General features: G+C 46.2%; 1 protein-coding gene across 1 annotated transcript in view; it reads left to right on the top strand.

The window, feature by feature from the left end:
* Positions 1–4116: 4116 nt before the first annotated feature.
* Positions 4117–26843, top strand: part of ANK1 (ankyrin 1) — a 137061-nt gene continuing 114334 nt past the window's right edge. Inside the window, exon 1 of the mRNA XM_037812643.1 lies at positions 4117–4268. Within this exon, the coding sequence (XP_037668571.1) occupies positions 4242–4268 (27 nt within the window). The 5' untranslated portion in view covers positions 4117–4241. The remainder of the gene's footprint in view (positions 4269–26843) is intronic.

The following is a 26843-nucleotide window of genomic DNA, read 5'->3' as shown; positions in this document are numbered from 1 at the left end:
CCCTGCTCTTTGTGCTGAAATACCTTTTCAACTCAATGAGCTAATTTCTCTGATTTTGTAGTGTTTTTCCTGAATGTAAGAATTCTGTAGAGCTCTAGGCCATTACAGTGTAGATGGTGATGTACAACTTTTAAAAGATAGAGAATAAAGTTTTCAGAATCTTAAATATGTCCTGGCAGTTGATTTTTCTAAAAATATTAATCTCTGAACAAACTTGTAGCCTGAATACACGTTATTAAATAAAAAAAATCAGTATGTCAAGTCTCCCTCCCATATATTCACCCTCCTCCTCAAAGAAGACATCAAGACCAGATGATGTTGTAAATAGTAATTAATCCCTTTCACAGACAAATCATTTCAGAGAACAGAAAAGAAAGGAAAGCCACCCTGCTCATTTTGGGAGTTTAGTATAGCATGAAAAGAAACTGAAGACAAAAAGGGAAAAGAAAACAATAGTCCAATGTGGTGGTTTTAAAATACGTCCACAAATTCTTTGATACTCTTTCCTTTAACAATTTTCCTGCCTTTGAGTGCAGGCTGGATTTAGTGATTTACTTCTAGTGAGTAGAATACGCAGAAGTGAAGAAGTGTGACATCCAGACAAGATCGTAAGAAGCATCGTGGCCTCCTCCTTGATCTCTTGGATCCCTCTGGGGGAAGCCAGCTGCCATGTCATGAGCATCCCTGTGAAGAGGTCCATGTGATGAGGGATGGAGACCTTTTGCCATCAGCCATTGGAGTGAGCCATTTGAGGATCTTGGAAGTGGATCCCCAGCCCCTGTCAAGCCTTCAGATGACTGCACCACCAGAGGATATCTTGACTACAGCTTCATGAAAAACCTGGAGACAAAATCAGCTGAAAAAGTCACCCCTGAATTGCTGACCCACAGAAACTGTCAAATAATAAGTTTGTGCACATTTTAGACCCCTAAAGTTTTGGGGTAATTTATTATACAGCAATAGAAAACTAATACAACCAATGTAATTTATGAATATAGATGCAAAAACCCTATATAAAACCTGACAACTTTAGTTCACTTGTGCTATATTAGAAGTGATTCATTATAACTAAGAAGGGCTTAATCTAGGAATGCAAGGATAGTTTAGCATTAGAAACATCTATTAATGCAATGCACCACATTCATGGAAAAGGACAACATATTTAATTTATTCATCAACATTCATTCATGATTAAAAACTTTCAATAAACTGTAACTAGAAGGTAAGTTCCTTAACTAATAAAAAAAATCTACAAAAAGCCTACACAAGCATCATATTTAATGATGAAACTATTAAAAAGCAGCCCCATTCGAGTAGGCAGCTAGAGAAACCTGCTATAATTGCTTCCATTCAACAGTGTGTTGGATGTCTTTTCCAATGCGACAGGGCAAAATAAAATAAAGCAAAATAAAATTGCAGAAATTGGAAAAGAAGAGAACAAAATGTCCTTATTAGCAAGTGATAATTGTCTACAGAGAAAAGTTGAAGAGAGTCAACGGCAGGCTAATAGAATTAACACGAGAACTCAACAGGTTGCTGGCTGCATATTCAAGATATGAAAATGAATAATATTCCTATACATTGTGATAACCAAATAAAAATATAATAAAAAAGAATCCATTCGCAATAGCAATAAATCTATAAGATATTCTAAGGATTAAATGAATTAATTTTTCTAAAGTGCTTGGAACACTGCCTGGCACCCAGTAAGCACTATGTAAAATGTGTTAAATAAAAAATAAGTTAAACAATCAGAGGAGGGGCTTGTGAAGGACTCATGACAGGGAGCAGGGGAGGTTCAAGGAATCCTCACAATCCAGGAGCCTGAGAATGTCTGCCCTTATTTTAGTGAAGGCTCTTGCACTTCAAAGGCTTAGGACAGCTTTTGCAGCTCACTTTCTGGAACTCATATGTATTATGTGGCCATAGCACTTGTGAAAGCTGGTAGGGGCAATCTGTTCACAAAGGGAGGGACAAACATGGCTTCCACTCGTGTCACATGACATGCCCCTCCTTAGGCTGTAGAGACTGGTTATCATAGGGAATGCTGCTTCCAGGGATGAATTCTTGGGTGTCTCAGGCCCATTGTGAGTCCCATTCCCTGAGACCAATCTGTTTGCCTCACCAGCCCAGTCCTCTAACCCGGCTGATTGGTTTGCTGAGTATATCCATGGGAGAACAGCCTTATATGGCCTGGAAGGGCCTGGTTCTCAGGTTAAATTTGGAGGTGATCCGGCTGCTGGACCTGCTGAGCTGCTGGAGTTTCAGGCTTCAGGGACATGTGTGTTGTAGCTGAAAGCAGCACACAAGAATCAAACCTGCCCAAGGATCTGTACTTAGAGGGCATTTTCTAAATCATTCTTCCCCTACATGTTTATTTGCTGACATTTTCTCCTTAGAGCTTGGGAACTCTGAAGAGCAAAAATATTGTTCCTCTTCTTTCCTGGATGGTAAAAGTGGCTCCTTGCACTTAAGGATTCATGCCATAAAGTTTTATTGAGTACTTCCGGTGTGCCACACCTGCTACTCTTCCAGGAGGACAGAAACTCACGGTCTTGAGAGAGAACTCCTACACATGTGCAGGGCCCAGGGCAGAACTTTGCTATCTTGAACTAGCCTAGCCCAATATTTGCGGCCAAATAATATCATTTGTCCTATGCTACAGTTGTCTAAAATCATATCTAACATGATGTGCTTCTTTTATATCTTTAGCTTTCTGGCCCCCTCACCCCTGACTATTGTGGGGTGGGGAGTTGTTGTTTTGAATCCAGTGCTTCAAAAGACATCTGCCAAGGACTTGTGCTCTTAAATATTGTGGTGGTTATTTTTAGTCAAAATATGGCCTACAATGGCTTTGCCATCCCCTGGCCACATCGGGTGCTGGCCTGCTTGGAGATGGCCCCCCCTGCCTCCATTGGGGCGCTTTCCAGCTGCTGTGGAAAACAGAGGTCACGGAGCAGCCCTGGGTGGCGTCTTCCGTGGCAGCTGTGCCCTCACAGCAGGGCCCGTTTAGATCTGCAGAGAAGCTCCGGAGCCAGATGGCGGCCTCCTCAGGGGACCCGGGCCAGCCCCAGAGAAGCGGGAGGCTGTGCGTCAGGTGGTGGGGCCTGGAGCGCCCCTCTTGAGGAAAGCCTGAACCCCACCGCCCATGTGGCAGAAATACACCCCTAGAAATGAAACCAAAGGGAAATAGACATGAGCTGCAGCCTCAATTGCCACTCCCGGGCTCCGGGGAAACTGCCATTCTCCGGGTGTCACGTCTCAGTTCCTTTGGGCCATCCAGTCCCTCTGCCAGCCACCAACTGCCATGCCAGGGCACAGTGCTCTCAGTCTGGGCACATGCCACCTCATCCCCTTGTGCGGTGCATGTGGCAAAGGCACCCTCCCTGGGGGGACGCTGGTGGGAGCTTGGCCCTGGGGGACCCCATCCGGGGCTCCCCGGGCCCCGCCGACCCCCTGGCTGCCGCTGCAGCTGCCTGGGCCCCCCTCTCCCTCCCAGCTGCTGTTTGCTGGTGACTCACCTCTGGTTCCCAGGAATGTTGTTATTTTTGGCCCCAGGTGTTTTTCAGATTTGCCCAGAATCCCTGCAGGTCAGTAATTAAGGATCTCCGGGCCCCCCAGTGCCTGTCCCGCGGACCCAGGGTGGCCAGGACATCAGCTACTCCGGGGAGACCCTCTGACCATGAGGAGGGACTCTGCCCTCACCTGGGGGCTTTGTCTCGGACCCTCCTCCCGACAGCCCTGCCTCTGGGAGACTCCTGAGCCCCAAACTCGGCAGCTGGGCGGGGAGGGGGAGGAGGCCGGGGGAGGTGCTCCCTCTGCCTCCCGTGGGGCCTCGGCGCTGAGCCCCCGCCGTGCAGCGAGCTGGGGGGCTGCTCCCGCCTGGCTCCCGCCCCCGCGGGGCCTTTGGAGAGCGGCTCTGCGGGCGGAGCAATGGTGAGTGGGGCCGGGGCCCTCCCGGCTGAGCCGCCTGGGGTTGCGCGGTGCATTGGGTGGCGGGAGCCGGCGAGGGTGTTCCTGTAATCTGCAAGCCCCAGGCGGGCGCCTCCCCCTCTGCCCGCGCTCTGAGGTCCCAGTGAGCCCCGATAGTGCGTCTCTGCTGCTGATAAGGCCGGTTCCGACCGCCGGGGGCTGCGGGTCGCCGGGCCCCAGATGTGTTAGGCCCAGGCAGAGGCTGCGGCACGTCGGGCAGCCCCAGCTGCTCCTACAGCAGACCCCAGCTGACCCTCGGAGGGGCCGCTATGCCCTGGCCAGCCGGCTTGCTCAAAGTGAGTGCTGGAGCAGCTGCTCAAAGGGGCAGGGGCGTGTGGGGGGCTGGGAGCCGGGAGCCAGGAAGGTGCCGCGCGGGGGTCAGAGAACCCTGAGGGTAGGATGTTAGGGGGTGAAGTCAGCAGTCCTGGGTGTGTGAGAGACAGTGTGTGCACCTGTGTGTTCACCTAGGGACGTGCGCCTCATGGGGCTCCGTGCCCTGTAATAACATCAGCACTCATTTGCTTTGTCCCTGGAGGTGGCAGGAGGCCTCTGCTTGACTCCGTGAATCCATTTCATAGTTTTTACAGGCAGAGATTTGCTGTCAAATTGAGTTCCTGGGTCTCTGAATTACCTTTGCTCTCTGCTTTAAAGGTTGTGCAGTGTGGTCTTTGGATTACATTCCTTCAGTCTGTCTATTGAGATTCTAGAGGCTTTCCCTTGACTCTATTGAGTGACATGGTTTTTTTTTTTTTTTTAGGCTTGTTACAGGCCAGTGGCCCTCAGAGAGAATAAACCTGCCCTGGAGGGTTGGGCTGTTCTGCTGGGGGGACCTGGGTCACCCTCATTTGGAAAGGGTCTTGATTATTTTCCCAAAGGCCCACAAAGGCCAAAGTTACCTCACTGTCACAACTGCTCGGCTAGTTCTTGAAACTTTAAGCTTTGAATTTAAGTTGCTACCTAACTAGAGGGAGAAACGTCTAAGAAGAAAGGGGGAAAAGCTCAGTGCGGCTCTGGGCGGTAGGGTCAGATGGATATTTTAAAATGATAATGGAGGGTTACGGGGTTGCCCTGTACCACCCTCAGTTCTCCCTGTGGTGATAGGATGTATCGCTGTCCAGCAGCAGGGCCTGGCTGTGCTGTTTTTAAAGTATTCTGTGTCAAGGGTAAGATTCTTGGTTTTAGTGATGTTTTCAGAGCCTAGACTGGGATCTCAGACCACACTCTCAGAGGGTAATGAATGAGAGGGACCCTAGTTTAGTCATCGAGGACAGCATCTACACTCCCACTCGTCTCAACTTCACAGGTGCAGGGGAAACAAAATTAAGCTGGAATTTTTGTTTTGTTTTGTTTTGTTTTAGTGGTTTGGTATCTTCCCAATTTGCTTTTCTGATTGATTGATTTTTCCGGGAAGAAGGAGGGTCCGTGGGGGAAACTGGGGTCTCCCACTTTGGTCTAATCTCACCAGCATCAGGAGCTAGGTTGAGTCCTGCTGAGTCTTTCCTTTGACTTGGCAACTCCTGGGCTGGAGGTCCTTAGGAACGTTGGGGGCCTGCCCAGGATGGACCTCGGGCAGCAGGGGAAGTGACTGTGAGTGCTTCAGGGAATGTACCATCTGTCTCCAGACACAAACACAAGCTCTCCATTTTGCAAGAACGAGGAATGGCTGGAGAACAAAATGCTTAAAACTAGCATGATCATTTTCATGAGTCAAATAACAGCCTCGGGAGAGCCATTTTTCTCTGTGTCAGTTTCCTTACCTGGGAACTGGGTCTTCTGTTAGGCTGAAGTGAGGTAATAGGGATAAAAATGCTCCGAAAAGGGAACGGAAAGGGGAGCGGCCTTGAGGGTTGTTTTGGTAACCTGGATCATATAAATTCAGCTGACCCTTGATTTTGTGGCTCAATTATAAAAATGTTTTTTAAACCCAGGTCTTCCCCTTTCCCACCCCTCCAGGGTCTCCGCAAAATCAGCTCCCTTACTTTGAGATTAATTTAAGTAAAACCTATTTAGAAAGGCAGGGGCTTTTTGTTTGTTTTTTTTTGCCAAAAAAGAGAAAGAAAAAAAGTGGAGTGTTTCTAAAGGAAAAGTAACTGAAAACCTTTGTCTTCAAGGTCTATTCAACAGTATTTAACAAACATTTATTAAATACCTGCTGTGTGTCAGGTCCTTTTGTGGGAATACAAGAGTGAACAAAACAGATAAAATCCCTGCCCTCATGGGGCTTTACCTTCCAGTGGGGGAAAGAGACAGCCTAGAAACAAAATAAGTGAGTAAACTACACCTAAATTAAAAGGTGAGAAGTGCTATGGGGGGAAAGCAGACTAGGGGGGATAAGAAGTGGGGGGAATTCTGCAATTTAAACAGGGTGTTCATAGAAAGTGTCAGTGGTGTCATGGAGCCGAGTCGAAGGAGGTGAAGGAGAGAGCCAGGGAGGAGTCTGGAGGCAGCCTGCCCCAGACAGAGCAAATAGCAAGTGCAAAGGTCCTGAGGCAGGACGTACCTGTGTTGCAGGAACAATCCAGAGGTCACCATGGCTGGAGCAGAGGGAGGAGGGAGGAGTGGTGGGAGGTGAGATCAGAGAGGTAGCAGGAGGGAGAGACTGGGGTGCAGAACATGTAGTGCCTTGTAGACCTTTATAAGGACTTAAACTTTACCCTAAGTGAGACTGGAAGCATTAGAAGGTTTGAGCAGACAAATAGTATACCCATACCTGGGACTTCATTATGCGTTTAAATGCCTTTGAAACCCAACTGCCAAGGATGGTCTCCCAACTAGAACTATCTGATAAAATATGGCAAACACTGTTATCACTGGCCTCTAGTGCAGTGGTTCTCAACCTTCTTTTTTCCTCTGGCATATAGAGAGCTGGTTGTTGACATGGTCATGCATGACTTCCATGGCCATATCTGCATGTTGATAATTCCCTTCTTCCCTACACTCTCCAATTTAATGAGAAAATAAATGGTGCCACAGATGCTCTTTACTTTAAAAACTCTCACAGCTAAAATGAAAAAGGAAACGGAAGTAATTATAAAATGACAACTCCTATGCAATGCAATAATTTATAATCACAGCTGCTAGTGATCTTTCAATGTTTTCTTTGGACCTTGGCATGGATACAGTAGACTGTGTTTCTGGAGCAGTAGCTGTCAAGAAAGCTCATTGGGGTGTAAGCTGGTGAGAGCAGGGTTGCTCCAGAGGGTGACCTTGAGTTCACTCTAAGTTTTGGAAAGTAGAAATGGTCTTCTATAGGCAGTCTTGCTATCCTTGATCCATTCTTCACATGCAACCAAAGTGATTTTTTGGAAAGGGAAACCCTCCTGTGTCACTTTCTACTTGAACTCTTCAATGGCTTCACGGTACTCTTAGGATAGAGTCCAAACTCCTTATTATTGCACCTCCTGCCTGGGCCCTGCCCATCTGTCCTGCCCTGTTCCGTGTGCAGCCCCTCCACAGATGGGCAGGCACACTGAACATCTGTCAGTTCCTTCAACAGGCCGCGTTTGGAAATGGTTTATATTCATATGCTCCACAAGGGTGGGACCTGTGCTTGTCACTTCGCTGTTGTATTCTTGGCACTTAGCACAATTCCTGGCACATAGAAGGTACTCATTAAATATTGCTTGCCTTCATGAATGAATAATAAATTGCTTGCAAAGCAACGCATAGTTGATTGCCATTCACCATTTGGTCATCAACCTGCGATTGAAAACCAATTTCTAGCGTATAGGAATTGTAGATTTCCTGCTCTTGGGATCTTTTTAAATCCACAAGATGGTTTCTCCTTCCTCTGAGCTCTCATTGCCCCTTATTGGAACCCCCTGAAGGCCCTTCTCATTTTCTGCCTCCTTTATGCTTATTTACATCCATGTCATTCCTCCTACAAGATGGCATGCTGGGGGCGGGAGGAGGGCAGCCTCCATGTCTGACTCATCTTTGAGTCACTTCCTATTTTCCCCAGCATCCAGCAAGGTCTTGAACATGGGGCTTTTAAAAAATGTATTTGTTAAATGAATTAATGAACAAATGAGGCTGAGCTCTTGCTTCTCCCTCACTTGCCCAAATTGTGAGCATTGGCTGAGTGTTAAGGTTATGTTGGGTCCCTTATCTGGAAAATAAACCTCCAAGTGGGCCCTGTGCAGAAGTGGGGGGGGGGGGGGGGTCAGGCCTAAGGCCCCAGCTGGCTGAGCACCCTGGTTTCTCTGACTTGCCCAGCCTGGACTGCAGCTGAAGGTTGTTATCATTTTCCAACAGGCAGTTCCAACCAATTAGAGACTAGTGAGAAACAGAATTGTTTTCTCCCCTCACCTCCCTCTCACTCTTGACCACCACCTCCCTCAGTGGCTTGCCCTGTGAGTAGAGGCTGATTTATCTCCTGAATTTACCGTCAAGACACCTGAAGGGGAAGGAAAGTGCATCGGGGGGGACGTGGTCCGGTTTTTCACTGGGCCTGACTAACCAGGGGCTGAAATCTATTAGCATGTAGTGGAAGGTGGCGCGAGACTGAAGACGGTGCATGACCTGAAGAGAAAACTTGCTTATGGACAGATTAGTAAAAACAAAACAAGCACCCAGCCTCCACCCCACCCCTTCTCTCCAACCCGAAGGCCGGGAAGTGTTTTCCTTCCTGAGAAAGCTGCAGGCACTGATTTTGTTACTTCTCAAAACACAGAGAAGGCAATGGGAAACCTTTCTGGCTCTCCCCTGGCTGTATTGGTTGGAAGAGCTTTCCAGAGGTGGATTGTGAGGCAATAATTTGTGAGAAAGAGCACCTGGTTTCAATTTCCTTTGGAAAACTAGTGCCTATAAAAGCTGAAAGGATGCTGGCTTCAGTCCGTCCCTCCTCATTCCCCGAGGGCCCAGCTATTGATCAAGGGTGATGATGATTTGCAAACAATGGAACAGATTCCAGCTACTCAGAAAACCCATTAGCAGCCCGAAGGAGCTCCTTTTTGACTTGGGTCTTTCTCTGGCCCCACTCTAGCAACCTCTTCTCCCTGGGCGGGGGTGGGGAGTACGTGTACTTGCTTTTCTCCAAAGGGAGACGGTGGCTAGCGGTGCAACATCTGTAAGTCCCACAGCAGGGCTGGCTAACTTTTTGGACAACTGGGGTGATTTGAAGGCACTGGCAGAATCCACTAGCCCTTAAATATCTTCACCACCCATCCTCCACCATGTCTGAAAGTTTCACCATTAGAGATTATTCCTTAGGTTCCTAAAGGGTTTCTGATCCCTAAAAGTCTTCTATTAATTGCACACACTCCAGTCTTTACGGTAGGATCTTGAAACATAGTGATGCAGGCAACTAATTTTTATCCTAGAGGGATTAGCTAAGGATCAGCCAAGAGTGAGATGTGGAATTCAGGACCGTTTCAGGTATGGGAGGGATGCTGGAATAGTGGGGAGAAAGCAGGAAAACCTCACTCCCCTGCTTAGGGCAGTGAATGGGCTTAAGATCCATTCTGAGATTTCCAGGTATCCTAAGATCTGGGTTCAGGCCATCGGGACTGTCACAGTGTGTGCTTTGATGAGGCTGTTGGGTTTAAATGGAAAGAGGAGTTAGTCAGGTTCTGAATACCCTTCTCAGGCACGTGCCATCCACGTGGTGCGGGGTCGGCCCAGGTGGTGGCTGGGCTTCTTGGCCATGGCCCCAGGGTTTTACCCTTCCTTGGCCCCTCCATCAGACTCTCAAACTCTGTGCAGAATAATACGGTTTTACCACATACCAAGCATAGCACTTCCTTTATTTGATCTTAGGAGAATAGTAAAGCCATCCTTTGAGATAGGAATTATTATCCTCATTTTGCAGATGAGAAAATAGGGGCCAAGAAGCGAATCCTCTGGCCCAAGTCCCCCCACAGCTGGGTTCCCAGCTCACATCTGTCTCCTTGCACTCAACAGATGCTCACAGGTGCGTACCTGCTTTGCCGTGTACTGGTCATGCTGAAGCTCTTATTTAGATGACTGTCTCCCCACTAGTCTGCACCTCCAATGCCCAGACTGTACGGGGCAGGTGGAGTGGCCCAAGCGGCACCTAGGGGTGATGCATATGACCACAGTGGTCCAGCAACGCAGCAGATGGTCCAGCCTGCAGGCTCTGGAGCCAGGTCACCTGGTTTGAATCCTTGCTCTGCCACTTTCTAGATGTGTGTACCCTGCATATGCTCCATAACCTCCCCATGCCTCCATTTCCACATCTGTAAAGGGGTGATAATAGTGGTTGCCCTAGGACTGTTGGGCATTATATGAGATCGGTTCTGGCATATCAGGACTTGTTGGTGATTATAATTCATTTGGAATCACAAGTTCCTCTCTGAACCAATGCCTTTCAACATTCTAAGAACTTTGGAAATTTAAAAATTTACTTTCAACATACCTGCAGTCAGGTCAACAGAATTTATTGAGTGGGAGACAAAAGTAAATAATACAGTCCCATATCCTGCAAGAAGTGGTAAGTGATATGAAACAAAATGCAAAGGTAAGCTAGAATGGGGAAGAATTAATTCTGGCTGCCAAGAAACAAAGGGAGTTTGCCAGAGAGGCTTCCTAGAGGAAGAGAACTTTGAATGGGCCTTGAAGAATCAGTAGAATTTCACAGAGCAGAGGCTGAAAAGGCATTTGGCAGTAGAGAAAAAGCACGATCCAAAGTATGGAAAGTGTAAAAGTGCCTCGTGTGTTTGGGCCGGTGCATGGTGCAGATGTTTAGGTGGGGGGCAGTGGCAGGAGATGAGGATGAAAAGACAGGCAGAGGCTAGATTGGGAACGTTTCTGAATGTCAGCCTAAGGCTTTGGACGTTATTCTCCAGGTGCTGGGGAGCCAGCAAAGATTTTTGAGTAGGGAAGTATAATGATCAGATCTGGGCTTCAGAAAGCTCCGTCTGGCAGGGTTGGGAAACAGGGGTTATTGGAGTGGCAGGCAGTGAAAATCAGTTCAGAAAATATTGCCACTATCCAGGTGAAAAGATAATGAAGCCCTAAAACAAGGGGAATGGGAGATGACATTTATGGAGCAGCTACTGTGGGGCAACCACAAAGCTATGTGATGACATATATTAGCTCCTTTAATGCTCGCAGAAGCAACATAAGGAATTTTATCCATGTTAGAGTTGAGGAAACTGAGACTTCTTGCAGTTAGAAAGAGCGATGAAATAAGGATGTGTACTGATTGACTGCTCATTCAGATGCCTCTGTAGTCTGAGATCTGGTCCTCAGCTTTGTAATCCCAGGAACTTGGTTCTGTGGCACCAATCAGAGGATAGCAGGTTTGGGGCCTGACTTACTGCAAGTCAAACCCACACGCGTCTGGTGTTTGCATCATCAGCACAGGGACTTGTTAATTTGCACTGAGATGTAACTTCTCTGGTGCTCTAATGTTCTTTTGTGTTCCTGTTCCTTTGTGTTCTCTGGTCAGGGAATTCTGTCCCATTAAGAAAATCTCAGCAGCAAGTTGGTTATAAGCAGCATCCTGGTAAATGCAATCAGAGAAACAGGAGGCAAAATAATCTTGAAGAATATGTCATCAAGGCTGTGGTAAGGCCTGATGAACCATTCATTCCCCACAGCAGAGAATACGTTGGTTACAGATTGTTGACTAAACAACATTGGAATAGAAAATGAATCTCATTGTTTGAATCAACGCCAATCAATTGGTAGCAGCTGCCTGGGATGCTGTGTTGAGAGAGGTTCTGAAGCTACTTTTAGCCTTAGGGACCAGAGTGCAGGGATAAATTAGCAACCTCTGCCAGTGGTGCCCAGATGGGGGAGGGCTGGTGTGCTGTGGGAGTGTTATAGTAGCTGTTTCTGGGCCATTTGTTGTTCTTTTTTCTTCTTTTCCATTCCTTCTTTTTTTAGTTTAGCCTTAAACAGAAGAGCCATGTTCTGACATTTATTTGAGAGATATTCCGTCTTTCAAGGAGACTTCTGAAGCTAACTAGTGTTAGCCATTATGTGTAGATTTTACTGGTTTACCTCTCAGAAGGAATATTATTTCAATTATTTCAAATTCCTTATTCCTCCTACCTACCACTACCAGGTTCTGGGGGGTTACAGGAAGTGGCAGGATCTGTTTTCGGTCATAGGACTGTGTGAGGACAAAGTCCAGCTCTTTCCACCACACTGAAGCAATGGCCGTTGGGGTTTTTTCCCTTGCCAAGTGTGTGTGATTTGCCATTCTGTATCACCTGTTAGAATGGAGCTTCCTAACCCAACTTCCCAAAGCTTCTGATTCAACACCAACAAACCAATTTCTTTACCTCCAGGCTGGGCCTGCCTCACCCCCCCAAATTGTCTGCACTCATCCAAACACTACCCATAATTTGGGTTAGAACAGCTCCCACACTGCTCTCCAGCTCTCACAGCTCTCTCCTTTCTCTGGACCCCTGGAGCCCATGGTCCTCACCCAGCAATTAATCCGTCTCTGCTTTGGAATTTCTCTTGCACTAAATAAATATTTGTGGAGTTAAAAAAATGAATGACTTTTGAACATCAACTCTGACTCTTTTGGGAAACAATGTGAAAATGTGTCAAGGCTGTTGCACTGCGTGATTCATTAAATGAACTTGTCCCACCACCACCTTCATTCTTCTCTTTACGGAATCCCTCATAGAAACCTTTTATAGAACCACGATCCTTCTCAGAGTTGGTTAAAAAGCAGTTGCAGATGGAGTGATGAACTGACAAGTTGGGAAGTCTGGATTTTCAGTCTCCATCTAAATTGTCTTCCGGTGGGTTTTGAAACATCACTGAACTTACAATGTCCTTGTTTCTCCATCGGACAAATGCAGATAATGATACTTGCCATTGACCACCACAAAGGAATCTGGTATCGAGTGCTGAGGTAGTATTAGCAAATGCTCTGAATGTCTCACATGTAAAGTGATGTTTACATAGATGCTCCAGCATTAGGATAACTGTACTGAGCCCTTCCTTTCTACTCCATTCATTTCCAAATTCCCAACGTGGCCGTTAGGAACTTGTTCACTAGCCTTGAAATAAATGGCATATATTTAGAGCAAGTAGTGCATGGGGCAGCCTTAAGTTGTTGGGGAAGGGTCTTTGCTTTGCTTATTTCCACCTAATTTTGCTGGTTGATTTAGAGACGTGTTATGATAATTGTGAACTAGGTGAGTCTGTCTTCAGGGTCTCCCCCTGCTCAGTGCACATCCTCCCATTTCCTCCAGGGTTCAGAGGAACAACCAAGGAGCCTGTAGACTTCCTTCTGGTCCTGCCTTTCACACACGGAGCTCCTTATTCTGAAATTTTCCTAATTCCCTTGTCCCCATCTTGACTTGCCCACACTCCTATTTCTTCAGAGCGATGCTCCATAGTGTTTTCCAAGCTGATAAACAGTTACCGGGCACCGGAGATGGGTGAGATCCTGCAGGGATTGCAGAGGGGAAGCTGCCCATGGTGGCTGCTCATGAAGCATGAATAGCCTGTTGGGGGAGAAGAGGCATGACACAAAACACTACAAACCAATGGAAATTTTTTTTAAAAGGGGGCCACAAGGGATAAAATGCTTGGGAAAGTCATAAAGGGAGAGAATACTGCAAGCAGAGGAAACCAAGGAAAAGTCCGCCAAGAAAGTACCTCCACGTTGGCTCTAAAGGACAGAATTGATGTAGACACTTAAGAGTGGAGGGAGAGGGGAACATGGAAGGGCTTTCCACATGGAGACAGCAGCATGAGGAAAGACCCAGAACTGGGCAGTAGATTTTCCCAATTGGCTCAGGGCCAGGGAAGGAGAGACAGGAGATAAGGTCGGAAAGTTAGCTGCCAAGTGGACTGGAAAGGGCCTGGGAATGAGCTGCCAAGACATTTAAACAACCTGGAAAGCAGTATGGAGCAATGCAAGAATTTTGAGCAGGGAAATGGTTTGACCTTATGTACTATTCAGGAAGATGACTTTGGTACCATTGTGTAAAATTGATGGGAGGGGAGCCTGGAGGTTGAGGAGCCCTTTAGGAGGTGACTGCTGGATTGTCCAGATGAGAAGTAATGAAGACCTAGTCTAAGGTATGAGCAGCAAGAGATGGATATGAGTGATCAAACTGAGAAAAGGAGAAAGAGCCAAAATGAACACTTACTGAGCCTTACCCTGTGCCAGACAGATCCTGTTCTAAGAACAATACAGGTATTAATGCATCTGACCTCTATAATGGCCCTGTGATGCCATTACGTGTTACAGAAAAGGACACTGAAGCACAGAGATTAATTTGCTCAAGGCTACCTAGCTAGTAAGCAGTGGAGCTAGGATATGAAGCCAGGCAGGCTGGTCCCAGGGGCAGTACCTTATTCTGTCTCCATAGCAGCAGCAGAAACAAGAGACTCAGGAAGAAAAGCTGGCGAGGGCTGGCGAGGGCTAGAGCGTGACTGTCCCAGGTCATGTGGTTTTTCACATGGAACTCTTGAGACCCCCTCACCAAATGGTTGACCCCAGAGGTGGGAGCACTTGGCACTGTGGCAGGAGGGTGGCAGGTCCACCTTCCACATTTTGTGCTCTTCGTGTCACTCCGCCTGCCCATTCCTTCAACCATGCAGGGCTTCCCCCTGTACTCTAAAAAACAAAAGCAAAAACCACTGCAATAAGTGTATGAATTAAAAAAGCAGATGCATTACGGGAGGTTTATTTAATTTGCAAAAGGTTCACCATGGGGTTTACTTAAGTAGTTAGCTTCCAAGTGTGTGCAAATTTTATGTATAAAACTTACATGGAAGGCAGCAATTGTTTTAATTGAATAGATTCAGGTATACTAACATACTAAAAGTATCTCAAAAGGTTTCCAGTTCTTACCTTTCATATCTGTCAGTGAATTTAATGACAAACGTCAATCACCTAAAAAAATATCAGTGTGGTAGGTGGTAGCATAGCATTGCATTACAGGTCTTATTGTGGAGATGAACATTTAATATACAGAAATTCACATTTACAAATTATGGAAAATTATGGCACTGATAAATTACATCCCAAAAGGATGCTTTGCTTGAAAAAGGAATTCACTAAATACAGTTGGCTATTGCTTTAAAATTATTTGCATCTATATTATCAATTTCTGAGGTCCAGGAGGGCTGCCAAGGGGCTTAGTGTAAAAGAGTGGGATGGAGAAATATAATAAAGCATTATGAGGCTTGGCCAGCTGGAAATCAGTCAGTGAAAATGACCAGCCTTTCCTGAAATGTGTTCCACAAAACAAACCTTATTGCCCAGGACTACTCAGAGCTTTAACATGCTTCCTTTTATTGTGAATCTCTAAGGATAAGGTTTGCATTTCCCAAATTTACTTGCCCAGAGTTCCCTTTGGGTGGGGATGGGTGACATTGCATAGGGCTGGTGTTCCTGGGAACACACTTTGGGAAATGCAGTATCAGGCTACATTGAGAGGACTGTGTTCAGATCTTCATTTTAGGCGAGATCTTGATAATTGGAGCACATACCTAGGCAGGGATTCAGCAAGGAAAAGGGTCTGGGACTGTGGCTGGGAGGAACCTTGAAGAAACAGAGGAAGTGAAAAGACTAAAGAGAGGCTGACATCTCTAACTGTCACCGCTGGCAATTGCAGAGACTCCTTTTTTCTATGGTGCTCCTCCCATGGGCAGGTCTAGGACAAGGGGTTGGGTAGAAGTTATAGGAAAACAGATTCCAACCTTATATGAGAAAGAACTTTCCAACAGTTAGAATTAGAATTCTCCAAAGACAGAAGTACTTGAACAGGGGCCAGTTAATAACCCTTCAGGAATTTTGAAGGAAGGGCTGTTGCATGGACCAGGAGAAGTACTTGGCTGGCTCTTGCACTGATGACCTCCAATGACTTGATTAGGAGAGATACAACCCAAAGAGGAAATAGGGTTTGGTTAATAAGTATTCCATGTGTGTACTGTTCCATGCCATCAGGTGTGCTGTTACCTTGCTAAGGATTGACTTATCTAAATGTAGTCTAATTTTTTTTTCCTCCTCCTGGGCCTATGGAGCTTTGACAGTTTGCATCATTGGTTTAATAGCTCTCTGTGGAAATGAGAAAATCATTCAATCAGGTGAAATGGATTTCGGATGAGCAAAAGAGCTTTTACCGTTGTGGATATTTTTGGAATGCCTACACTATTTAGATATTTAGAAAGTAGGACCTTCTGATCAGCTGACATTTCATGAGCAAATCAAGGAAATACTTGAAATTTTATAAGCTGAATAGGATGGAATTCTTTCCTCTAATTTGTGCTGCAGATTTGCATCTTGTTTACTTAGATTTGCATAGGTGATTAGAGAGGCCCTAACTCCAAATGTGTAAGATGAAATAAAAATTAATGTATACAATGGAATGTATTTTGATTCAAATAAAGTGCTTTGAGTTTGACTCACCAAGAATCCAGGACCACTAAGATGGTTCTCAGCAGGTGGCACCTGTCCCCCGTGGGTGATAGGAAATACCTGGGGATGGGAGGGTCTTCTTACACACATTTAGGGGATAGATTCACAAGATGCAGAGCTGTCTCACTCGGAATGGTGCTCACGTTGCGGAGGTGGAAACTGGGGAGCGGAGTGGTGGTGTGACTTGCTTGCAATCACTCACTGGTTTGTGCAAATAGATGAAAGGGGACAGGTGGATGCGTCATATTAGGGTTTGCTGTTCTCCCAGTTTGAAATAACCACCCAGAAAATGCCAGGCGTCTCCTCATGACACAGTTGGACTTCTCTATAACAGACCCAGTTTCTTTCTTGTCCTGTGTCTATAGTCTTGGGACTTCACATGTTTGGCTGAACAGTTCTATGGAAGTATTTTGTTCCTTCTGCTACCTTGTGGCCAAATAGCAAGAGTAGACTTTCCCAGAACTGGCTGTGGGCTGGAAACAGCTTTCCATGTGGGATAAGAGGGCATGACAGGCGGATCTCCCAGCTGAAGGGCTCCTGGGGCCCCTAGGCTAGTGCCAGGTAGAAAGAGGCTAGCCATCCACCCACTTTAGACTAAGGACTCAGCAAATAGTTACCGAGCTCTTGTTTTGTACCCAATGATTTAAAACTCCCAAAATTTAAGTCTTTGGGTTTATTTAGCTCTATTCCCAGTCTGGCCAGAGTTGTTTCTGATGACACTGCTCCTGGCCCTTTGGAGGGGGTCAACCCATCCAGGCCCCAGTCCCTGACTACTTCATGCAAGCGAGGCATGGAGTTCTCAGCCTCACCCCATTTGCTTTCTACCCCTTGCCATGTGTTCTCACCTTCCTGGAGCTGGATTCTGGAACTGGACTCTGAAGTTGACTTCGGCTCCAGTCCCTCTTGGCCTTGGATTCCCCCTGCCTCCCCTGCCCTCCCTGCCCCGGACCTCGGGTCTCAGCACTCCGGCAGGGTTTTGTGTTCTCCTTGCTCCTTTGGTTCTCCGTCTCTGTGGTCCTCAGGAAGAAGGGGCCATCTGTGAAGACTCTGGGGGCGAGGTTGTGGAATGTGCTGGACCAGAAGGCAGAGGAGTTGGTTTGGGGGCCTGCCTCTGCCATGAATTGTGTGACCTTGGGCTGGTTCTGTCACCTTTCCAGTCCCAGAGGTGAGAGTTGTTTTCTAGGCTCTTAAGTCTGTGCCTCCAGAGGTGCCCTCAGAGCATACTCCACACTTCATCTGTTGTTTGCATTGGGAATGATTGCAGGTTTATTCCTTGGCAGAAGACAGCAGCAGTGCATGTAGGTGGAAATTAAAAGGGAGGGGGGTAGTGGAAAATGTGATGAGATCAGAGCTTGAGTGTCCCAGGCTCCAGGAGCTTGGAGAGGTGGGTCCTACCTCTGATCCCTGGCAGAAGGGGGCTCTCACATCTTGCTAGGACAGAGGTGGGTGGGGCGAGTTCATTGGTAATCTACCCAAAAGATGGCTCTTGGCATTGTGCAGGCCTACTACGCAGGGAGGCCTGGTGGTTGGGTTTGTGTAGAGTCCAGAACTTGCTGACATTCTAGGAAAACTGCCACAGGCAGGGGAAGGTTGATGTGGTTGGGAGATTCGGTGACGAGGCAACCAGACCTCAGATGGACCCCGCTACCCCTCACCAACAAGGCCTCAGCTCGTTGTCATCTCTCTCTGGCCTTCCAGGTGGAGTCACCAGTTAAAACAGAAAGTGGTCACTGTCTTTTTCAGAGAGGGAGACTTTTCACAGATGCTGAAGAACAGGGTAGAGACATTTCTCCTCAGTACTTCTGGTTAGGGATTTCACCTAGGTGGGATTAGAAGTTATATATCAAAACCACACTTGAATTTTTGTAGTATATTCTCTCCCTCCCCCAACTGCCTGTACCCCCTTTAAGTAATCTGTTTAGTAAACTATATTTGCTTACAAAAAAAAAGACAGGGAACCTAGCAGTCCTCTGTGTTCCTCACCTCCTCTCCCCACCCACCTCCCCCATCTCCCCACCCCAGTCTAGTGCTCTTGGATCCACTGCTTTGTCTGAAGTTGCCTTGAAACTGATGATTCTCTCTCTCACTCTCTCTCTCTCTCTCTCTCTCTCACACACACACACATACACACACACACACACACACACACACACACACACATGCACACCCTCCTCAGAGTGGCCTGAGCAAGCAGGAAATCACCCAGACCTCGGACTCCAGCAAGGAGTCTGGTGAGGACCCAAGGAGAAGCACTGACCTGCTTGGGTGAGAAGAATCTAGTAACAGAAGCGGCCACGCTGCCGGCTCCCCCGGTGGGGTGTAGGAGGCTGGCTCATGGTCCCGGAGGCGAGGAGAAAACGCTGTCATAATGAGTCACCCAGGTTAACTCAACAAACTCCTACAGGCATTTGAAAAGTGTTAATGCTGTTTGTGAATTCATTCGGAGTCCAAGAAGGAGAGTTACTGGTTAAAGTTATTGGTTATTGGTCAAAGTTATTGGTTGAAAACTGAGAGAAGGTGAGTTCGGGCCTCCCATCTGGTCTGGTTAGCCAGCCGCTTTACAGAGGAGCTCCCCACGGGGGACCCCCGGGGTTCCTTTCGCAGCTGCCCTTGACTTCAGCCTCCCTCCCTTGGCCTCAGTGCAGGGCAGGCTCTTAGCAAATGCTAAATAATGATTCGAGTAAGTGGCTTGGACAAAGCACTGCTGTACAACGAACAAGCATGGCTCCTGGAGAACAGAGGCCTTCCCCAGGCTGGCTCTCATCTCCATCCTGGTCAGACACACCGTCTTTTATATTCATCACTTTCTCACAGCTCTTGGGCTGTCTGTCTTTCTGCGGTCTTGCTGTCCACACCTTTTAGCCACCAGAGCAGAACTTCCCAGAATGTTGGCTCCCGATGGCTGAGTTTTTGGCTCCTGATTGCTGAGTCCACGTCGCGAATCTACTACTTTTGTGCTATGTGACCTCTGTCACCTGTTTTCCTCCTGTAAGGGCAATTAGAGCACCTACCTTACAGAGTTGTTGGGAAGGTTAAAATGAGCTCACACATGGAAAATCTTAGGGCAGTGCCTAGCATATAGGAAGTACCCCCAAAATGTCATCTAGAGTTGTCTTTTCTTTCTTTCTTTTGGTTCTCCTACCTCTAACTTCCTAGCCCATGGGCCTACAAAGATGAATGGTGTTGGGAGAGGTGTAGGAATGGAGGACTAGCGTGCCCCTTACCTGTCCTTACCTCTTCACGTTTCCAGATACCCCGTGGCTCATTCTCTGCCTTCGTTCAGGCCTCTGCTCCAATGTCACCTCTTTCAAGAGGCCTCTTGAATCTAATGCCATCTAGCACAGCATCCCACAGCACACTCCATCCACATTCCCTGCTGGAGTTTTCTTTATGGCATGTATCACTTCCTGATATGTCTATCTTATTTTCATCTGTTTACCTCTTCTCCCATTAGAATTAAGCTCTATGAGAGCAGGGTTTTTTTCTGTTCTGTGCTGGATCCTAAACAGTGGTGCACCACATGTACACAAAACACAAATATTTTCTAAATGAATGAATGAATGAGTGTAACAACTACCCTCTCACTCTCCACTTTGCATAAAGTCTTTGTGAGGGATGGAAATTTCCTTCAACCTCATGACAGGAGACATTTAAAACCTTAAAAGCTATACTATAATTAGGAATTACTCTTTTGCAATAATATTCACACATTTCCCTAGAGTGGGCATATTTGTTTTGTTGATATATATATATATATATTTGCTGATATATATTTTTTAATTTATAAGTGTTTGTTTCTAGATCCTTGTGTCCTGAGCCAGGATGTCAGGAAGCCTGTGTTCCCTTTGATTATCTTCAGTAACCAAATACGTAGAACACAGTGGGCTCTAAATAAGCATTTGTCATGTTAAAATTGATCCTCAAGACTTTCTAAAACCTTGCAGTCCTTTAAGGTTTGGTTCAAACCTCACTGCTCTATAAAAGATTCCCCAGTGCTATAGCCGGGCTGATCTCAACCCCTCCTTTGAACCTCTCATTTGTTATTTAATCATATACTGCCAAGGGCCATCTCTTGAACTATTGTCTTACTATTTACCTTTTTATTGTTCTATTTATTTTCCATGTGGCATCTTTTCATGCCTACTAGTTTGTAATCTTCCTAAGGGTAGGAAGCATAGAATATCCTTATCTGTGCCTGCCATTGGGTTCTCAGATTGCATGTGGCAATTCAACAGTTTGTATTTCAATAAAAGAATAAATGAATGTCTTGTTGGTGCCACTGAGTTCTTGTATTGATGATTTATCTCTGTTGCCCTCAACCAAAAAGCACTTGAGGGACTAAAGGCTGATGTGGATATTAGTAATGATTTTCCTTTGCAAATGTTGACTGACATCTTTGTATCTTATTTCGGAAATCCTGAAAATGTCTCACTCGAAACTAAGAATCAGCTCAGCCATCACAGGAATTATAATGGTTTTATTAGTGATCCTTGATTCACTGCCCATTTCTCTAGCTCTTTTCTACTTCTTGGTGTTCCTTTATGTAGAAGCTCAAGGTCGGGGACACTGACAAAGGTCATTTTGAAAAGCAGCTTATGGAAGTGGCTTCAAGTTTGATGTTAGGGTAGAAATAAGATCACTTCATAAAGTCAAAGAACTTCAGAGATGGAAAGAGCATCAATACATCTATAACATTTTATTTCTTTAAAAGGTATGACACGAGGGTTTTAAAAAGGGAGACCACCTAGACATGCTAGATGGTCAGATTAGAATTAGTCATTTACCTTAGGATTCACCAATGTAGGTGAGATTTTCTGCAGACAAGCAGAATGGAGAGAAATTCAGATGTGGCTGATGATTTATAGCTTATTCTCTCACCATTTTTTAATTTACATAATTATAAAAGGAGTTCTAATTATAAATACTGTATGAAAAGATATCTGAAAGAGAAGCCAGCCAGAATGCACAAGATAATGATTAAATAGAAAGATAGTAGTCTCTATTCAATTCAGAATGATATGATGAGCCCTGGGTGAAATATTACGTGTGGCACCTGCTCTTGTTGCCTTGGTAGTAAAGAGAAAATAGGACTAGGAGTGGAAGGCAGAAGCCAAGGTGTTTTTCAGTGGTAGCTGCTAAGTACCCTGTTGAAAGATGCTTAAGAGGACCTGGAAGGAAAGAGCCCATCTTCTTCTTGTCAAGTTGTGAGGAATGGCAAAATTCAGGAGACAGTAGAGTAGGCCATTTAGAAGTCTAATTGGGTTTAATTGCTTCGACATGTTTTGGCTCTGGGAAGCGAGAGAGGAAACCTCTCCAGTCAGCTGGGTCTGCCCTATCATCAGGGCCTGAATGAGGGCAGAGAAGCTGGTCAGAGTGCAGATGGAGGGGTTCCACAGCGGAGGGTCCCTAAGTGCTCTGCCCACTTCATTATCCCGCCTCAGGGTGCCAGCTGGGACGGCTTATCACCTGCTTCCCAGAGCTTCTTTTTCCGGGTTCAGATGGGCATGTTCCTGAAATTGCAGGCTTGGGGAGTTATAATTCTAGAAAATTCGATTGGAATATACTGGGGTTAAAGTCCCAATATTTTAATATTATATATATGATATGAAATATATAAAATATATGAAATATTATTATTTCAAGACTCTCCATCCCCCCACCACTCTAGGAAAGGACAATCTCAGCTCAACAGCCTCTTATTAAACCTGTCATATAAACAATGGCCTGTGTTCATATAAACAATGACCGAACATTTCTAGCTTGGAATGTGCTTCTAATCAGTAGCTGGGGTCTTTTCTGAATTGAGAGAATGGCCAAATTGATAAAGAGGACCTCGTTGCACCCAAATTTCCAAGATAGAGCAATTCTTACTGAATTATTGAATTTCACTTTTCCCACTTACCCTAAAAATACCTCAGGCTCAGATAATCATTTACAAATCAGAGCAACCCCCTTCACTCTGCTTCATGCACCACCAAAGCATCACGTTACTCTTGGGTGATTTGGGGCAAATTATTTAATGTTTTTGTGCCTTAGCTTCCTCATGTGAAAAATGGGGATAATAATAGTACGTACCACACAGAGCTGTGGTGAGGCTTAAATGAGTTAAGAAAAGTGCTTAGGACAGTGCCTGGTAAGTAAATTTTAGCTATTATTATTTTCAAGTCCTTTCTCCCCTTCTGGCTCTTCCATTTTTGTCTCTTTTTCGCTACAAGTGAATTTTCATGGGCCATAGAGAGCACAGAAGGGGTCACATGGTGTGGTTTTCCCAGGCCCCAATTCCTATGGATGGTCCAACGTGCCCTGCAGGGCCACCTGCCCTGGCACCAAGCATCCTTCAGAAACTTTGGAACCACGGGGTTCATGGCTGATCCTCAAGCCCCTTTTGTAATTTGAGACAACAAAATAATTATTTCCCTATTGGCACAGTCCAGGTCAGTTTGAGTTTGCAGTTTCTCCAATGTACGCTACTCCTCTTCTCATACCAGCAGGCTGAAGAGGAAAGTTTCTGTAATGTTTGGAAATACTGGACGTAGTTTAGTAAATCGGACCATTCTGGCAGTGCACTTCATAAATGTTTTCCAAAATGTGTCATTTCCACTCTGAGTCTGAGCTGCCCAGTCAGCAGTCGAGCAATATGTTCTGAAGCGTTGCTAGTTCTGAATGTAGCCAGCTCTTCACACAGTGGGGAGAAAATGAAGCATGGCTCTGCAACATAGGCAGATGACTGGGATGGTTAGGGATGCCCTTAGAATGATAATTCTACCCTCATGACATCCCAACATCTTCTCACCCTCAGCAGAAAGGTATGAACTAGTGAAGATCTGCTTCATTACCTTGAGTAGTGCTGTTGGGGCTGTAGGTTGTGGGGGAAAGACTGGGAGGCAGGGATTGGAGGAATCCTTTTTCTGCGGTGTGGCCTGGGGCTCTGGGGTGGGGAGCACCGTCCTTTCCCCACCTAGGAAAGGACAGAGACTCCCCAGACTGCTTCCATGGGCACCAGAACAGCTTGCAGGAAAATGAAGAATTAAGTCAACCAGTTCTCAAATATCTGATTTTTTTTTTTCCAGACTGACTCATTTGTAAAATCTGAATCCATTCAACTCATTTAGATTCCAATTCTGTTAACATTTTTGAGCCTCTACTGTGTGGCCAGCATCGTGCTAACATTCACATATGTTGTTTTGACCAAGACCTGGCTGAAGCTCCCATTGGGTTGTCTTGGGGAACATAACTCAATCCAATTCAACACAAGAACCATGTATTGAGTGCTTCCTCTGGCAGGCATGGGGAGTCCAAGATGAATGTGAGATGACACCACGTATCATATTCACTTCTCTGCCCGAATAGTCCTGGGTGGTCCCAGCACTGCTCAGCAAAAGCATTCTCTTATTCTCAAGGCATTTAGTTCTAAGGAATTCTGGTTCTATTTCTTATCCAAAAAGAGAAATGCATACGGAAGCTGAAATTTGTTATTGTACATAAAACATTCTGTTCCTTTCATCTGGTTATTGATGAGAAACAGTGAGGTCTGGACTCCTGTTTATTTCTCATTATCAGGAAAATAATCCTGTCCCCTGCAGATTTGCCACTTGGTCCATTCTCCCCCTTCCTTCCAGCACAGGACTGAGGGGCTGGGGTGCGGGGTGCAGCGACCTTGGGCAGTGGGGGTGGGGGTGGGGGGCTCAGGCTTTTGTTTGTTCCTGGCGTTGGCCGTGGGCTATGCAGTGCTGAAGGGGGTGGGGTCCAGGGCACGTGATCTGAAAATAGGAAGGGGGGGAGATGACAGATACATAAAAAGTATTTTGATTTTCAGACTGGCAGTGGGGGGCATCAGAAAAAAAAGCTCAAGACTGAAAAATAGGCCCAGGCTGCAAAACTCTTTTCCAATCCCAGGACTCATTTTAGGAGTCAAATTCCTTGGAGGTTGTGCCAAAAAGTGGACCTGCAACTCAAGACATCGCTTTGGAAGGGTCCTGTGAATAAGGGAGCCCCTGTGTGTCTGGGAAGAGAAAATCCTAGATTCAGCCACTCTCTCCCTTCCCCTCCTTCCCCCTCCAGGGATCTCGGGTTTAATGTTGGCCCTCTCCTGGAATCCATGTAGTACCTTTCTCATGGTTTCAAAAATAGAATCCAGGGCTGCCAACCCTCTTAAAAGGAACATGCTAGAGATAAGTGCCAACACTGAGGGGCCGGCTGCCAGGCCCAGATCACCTCCCTAAATAACCCCCCACACTCGGGATCCCTTGTCCCCGTGAGGTGGCACCCCATGCTACCTAACTGGCCGGTTGGGGGCTCATCACACAGAGCTAAAAATAACCAAGCTCTCCCCCCCCCTTCTCCCTTCTTTCTGTCAGTACTATAAAGGTTAAGAAGGAATTACAAAGTCTTAAGGGAGTGAGACTGGCTTTCTCATTCAATCCAATGTAACATTCATGGCCCGTGTTCTGTAAAGTTCATGCCTAATTATTTAGGGAAGGGGGAGCGGGGGAGGGTGCCATGGTGTATACATGAGGAGTAACATTTTCCCAGCAGTGATGCTCTTGATGGTTTGCAAGCTCCCCGGGGTGGTGGACGGCTGATAAACCGGCCTGCTTTCTCAGTAAAGGGTGGAGTCCCTGGGACCCGCCCTTATCGCAGTGTCCAGAGGTTCTCGGGGCTGGGACACCTCCCTGCGTGGGTGAGGGGCAGAACAAATGGAAGAAAGGTTGACAGCAAAGCGTATCTGTCAGCAGGCAACGACGTAGCCATGGCTGGGATACTGCAAATGGAATATCAGCCACGGGGTTCAGGGAACACGGCCTCAGCCGTGTACGCTCCTTGAGCACTGTTTCTTTACTGCAGAGACAATGAAAATGGGAAAGCATTCAGATTCCTGGGGCCTTGTTCTTGGCCACGGGTGTTTGACCTTGGATAAGCAGCAACTAGGCCCTAGTTTTCCTGCTCAGAAACAAGAAACAAGATCAGTACCATCCCATACCTCTGGGGGAGAAGTTAACCTGTGACAAAAGCTAAGGAGATACTAGTTAAGAAGAAAGAAAGGAGGGAAAGAGGAAATAAGAGAGTCCCACACTTTCATTGATTCAGTACCTACCTACAATGCACCAAAAATGGTTCTAGGCATTTTTACATTATTCTACCAATAGTGAGAGGGGTGACGATAGTTTTTCTCATTTTGATGACAAAACCAATGCTCAGAGAAGGTATTTCCCTTACCAAAAGTTAGACAACTCAAATGTAATAGGGCTACTAACTATTCGAAGAAGCTGCCCTGAAAAGCAAATAGTGTTGTTAGAAAGTTAGTTCCAGATTTGGGGTGATGCCATAAGAAGGCTAAAACAGGAACACATGGGGCACGTCCATCCTAATTAACTGTGAGGGGAAGGGTCATGGATGGTTATCCCAGGGGTGCCCATGAGGTCAAGAAGCCACTTCTGGGATCCTGGGTCTGCCGTGCATCTCAGCTCTGACCTTCCTTTAGGGAGGAGCCAGCTTGTGCCCCAGGCTGCCACTGCCTGGAGCTGTCTGTTCCCGCAAAGCATCCTGGGGATGCTTCAGGCTTTTGAGCAAAAAAGCATTCTCCCAGTTTCTGGAAGAGCTAAAGAACGACTAAACAGGCCTGTGGAGATTCACGGCAGGCACTGGCCATAAATTATCCCAGGTTCCCTCTCTGTCCTGGGAATCACCCACCTCACCAAGCCGGAAGTGGGCCAGGGGTTTTAATAAGGGTTGCCTGGTGACTTCCTTCCCTTCAGCCTCTTTCTGATGTAGCCTAATGTGGCCTGGAGGACAAAGCTCCACAGTTGAAGCCTCCAGCACTGCATTAGGCTCGCCTGCCGAGGGAGCGGCGAAGAGACAGTTGGTGAACTATTTAGCAAGATTGGAATAACCTGTAGACTCCATGCAACACTGTGGGATAGAACAAGTGGTTGGTATTCCTTACTGAGAACCCCTAGCCTTTTCTTCAGCCCATCAATTCTTTTGTTGGTTTGATTTGGTTTGCTTCAGTGATTCTCACTGGCAGATGTCCTGTACACACACAAATACCTGCGTAAAAAATGCCGCCTTGGAGAAGTATGAAGAGAAATAGGAGACAGAAAAGGAGCTGGGATGATTATTTGAGGTCTGAGAATGTGGTAGTGATCGAGGATTTAGGAGGGACCATCAGTTAATGGGGGAAAAAATAATGGCTTACCTTTCTGAATCTCTAGGTCCCAAAGAGACCCTTCCGAGCCATTTCGTCTCTCCTCTGCTTCTATATGGCATAGCAAACGATGAGTTATTGTTCTGTTATCCTGAAGGATCTCTGGCAAAGAGTCACCCCTTTCTGAATAATGAGGTCTATTAACTCACATCCCATATAGCTAGAAAGTTCTTTCTGTCTCACCTTAATCTTCTCTACATCTTTACCCCATGACTTACAGTTTTTGATGTTTCCTTTTGTCTAGTAGAAAGGGTCTATCATCCTTCATACATCAGTCAGCAAGCATTTATTTAGCACCATTGCCCT

The sequence above is a fragment of the Choloepus didactylus genome, chromosome 20, assembly GCF_015220235.1.
Source record: "Choloepus didactylus isolate mChoDid1 chromosome 20, mChoDid1.pri, whole genome shotgun sequence".
NCBI classification, from domain to species: Eukaryota; Metazoa; Chordata; class Mammalia; order Pilosa; family Megalonychidae; genus Choloepus; species Choloepus didactylus.
The sequence above is the reverse complement of the archived record's forward strand: the minus strand, read 5'-3'. Positions and strand labels throughout refer to the sequence as shown.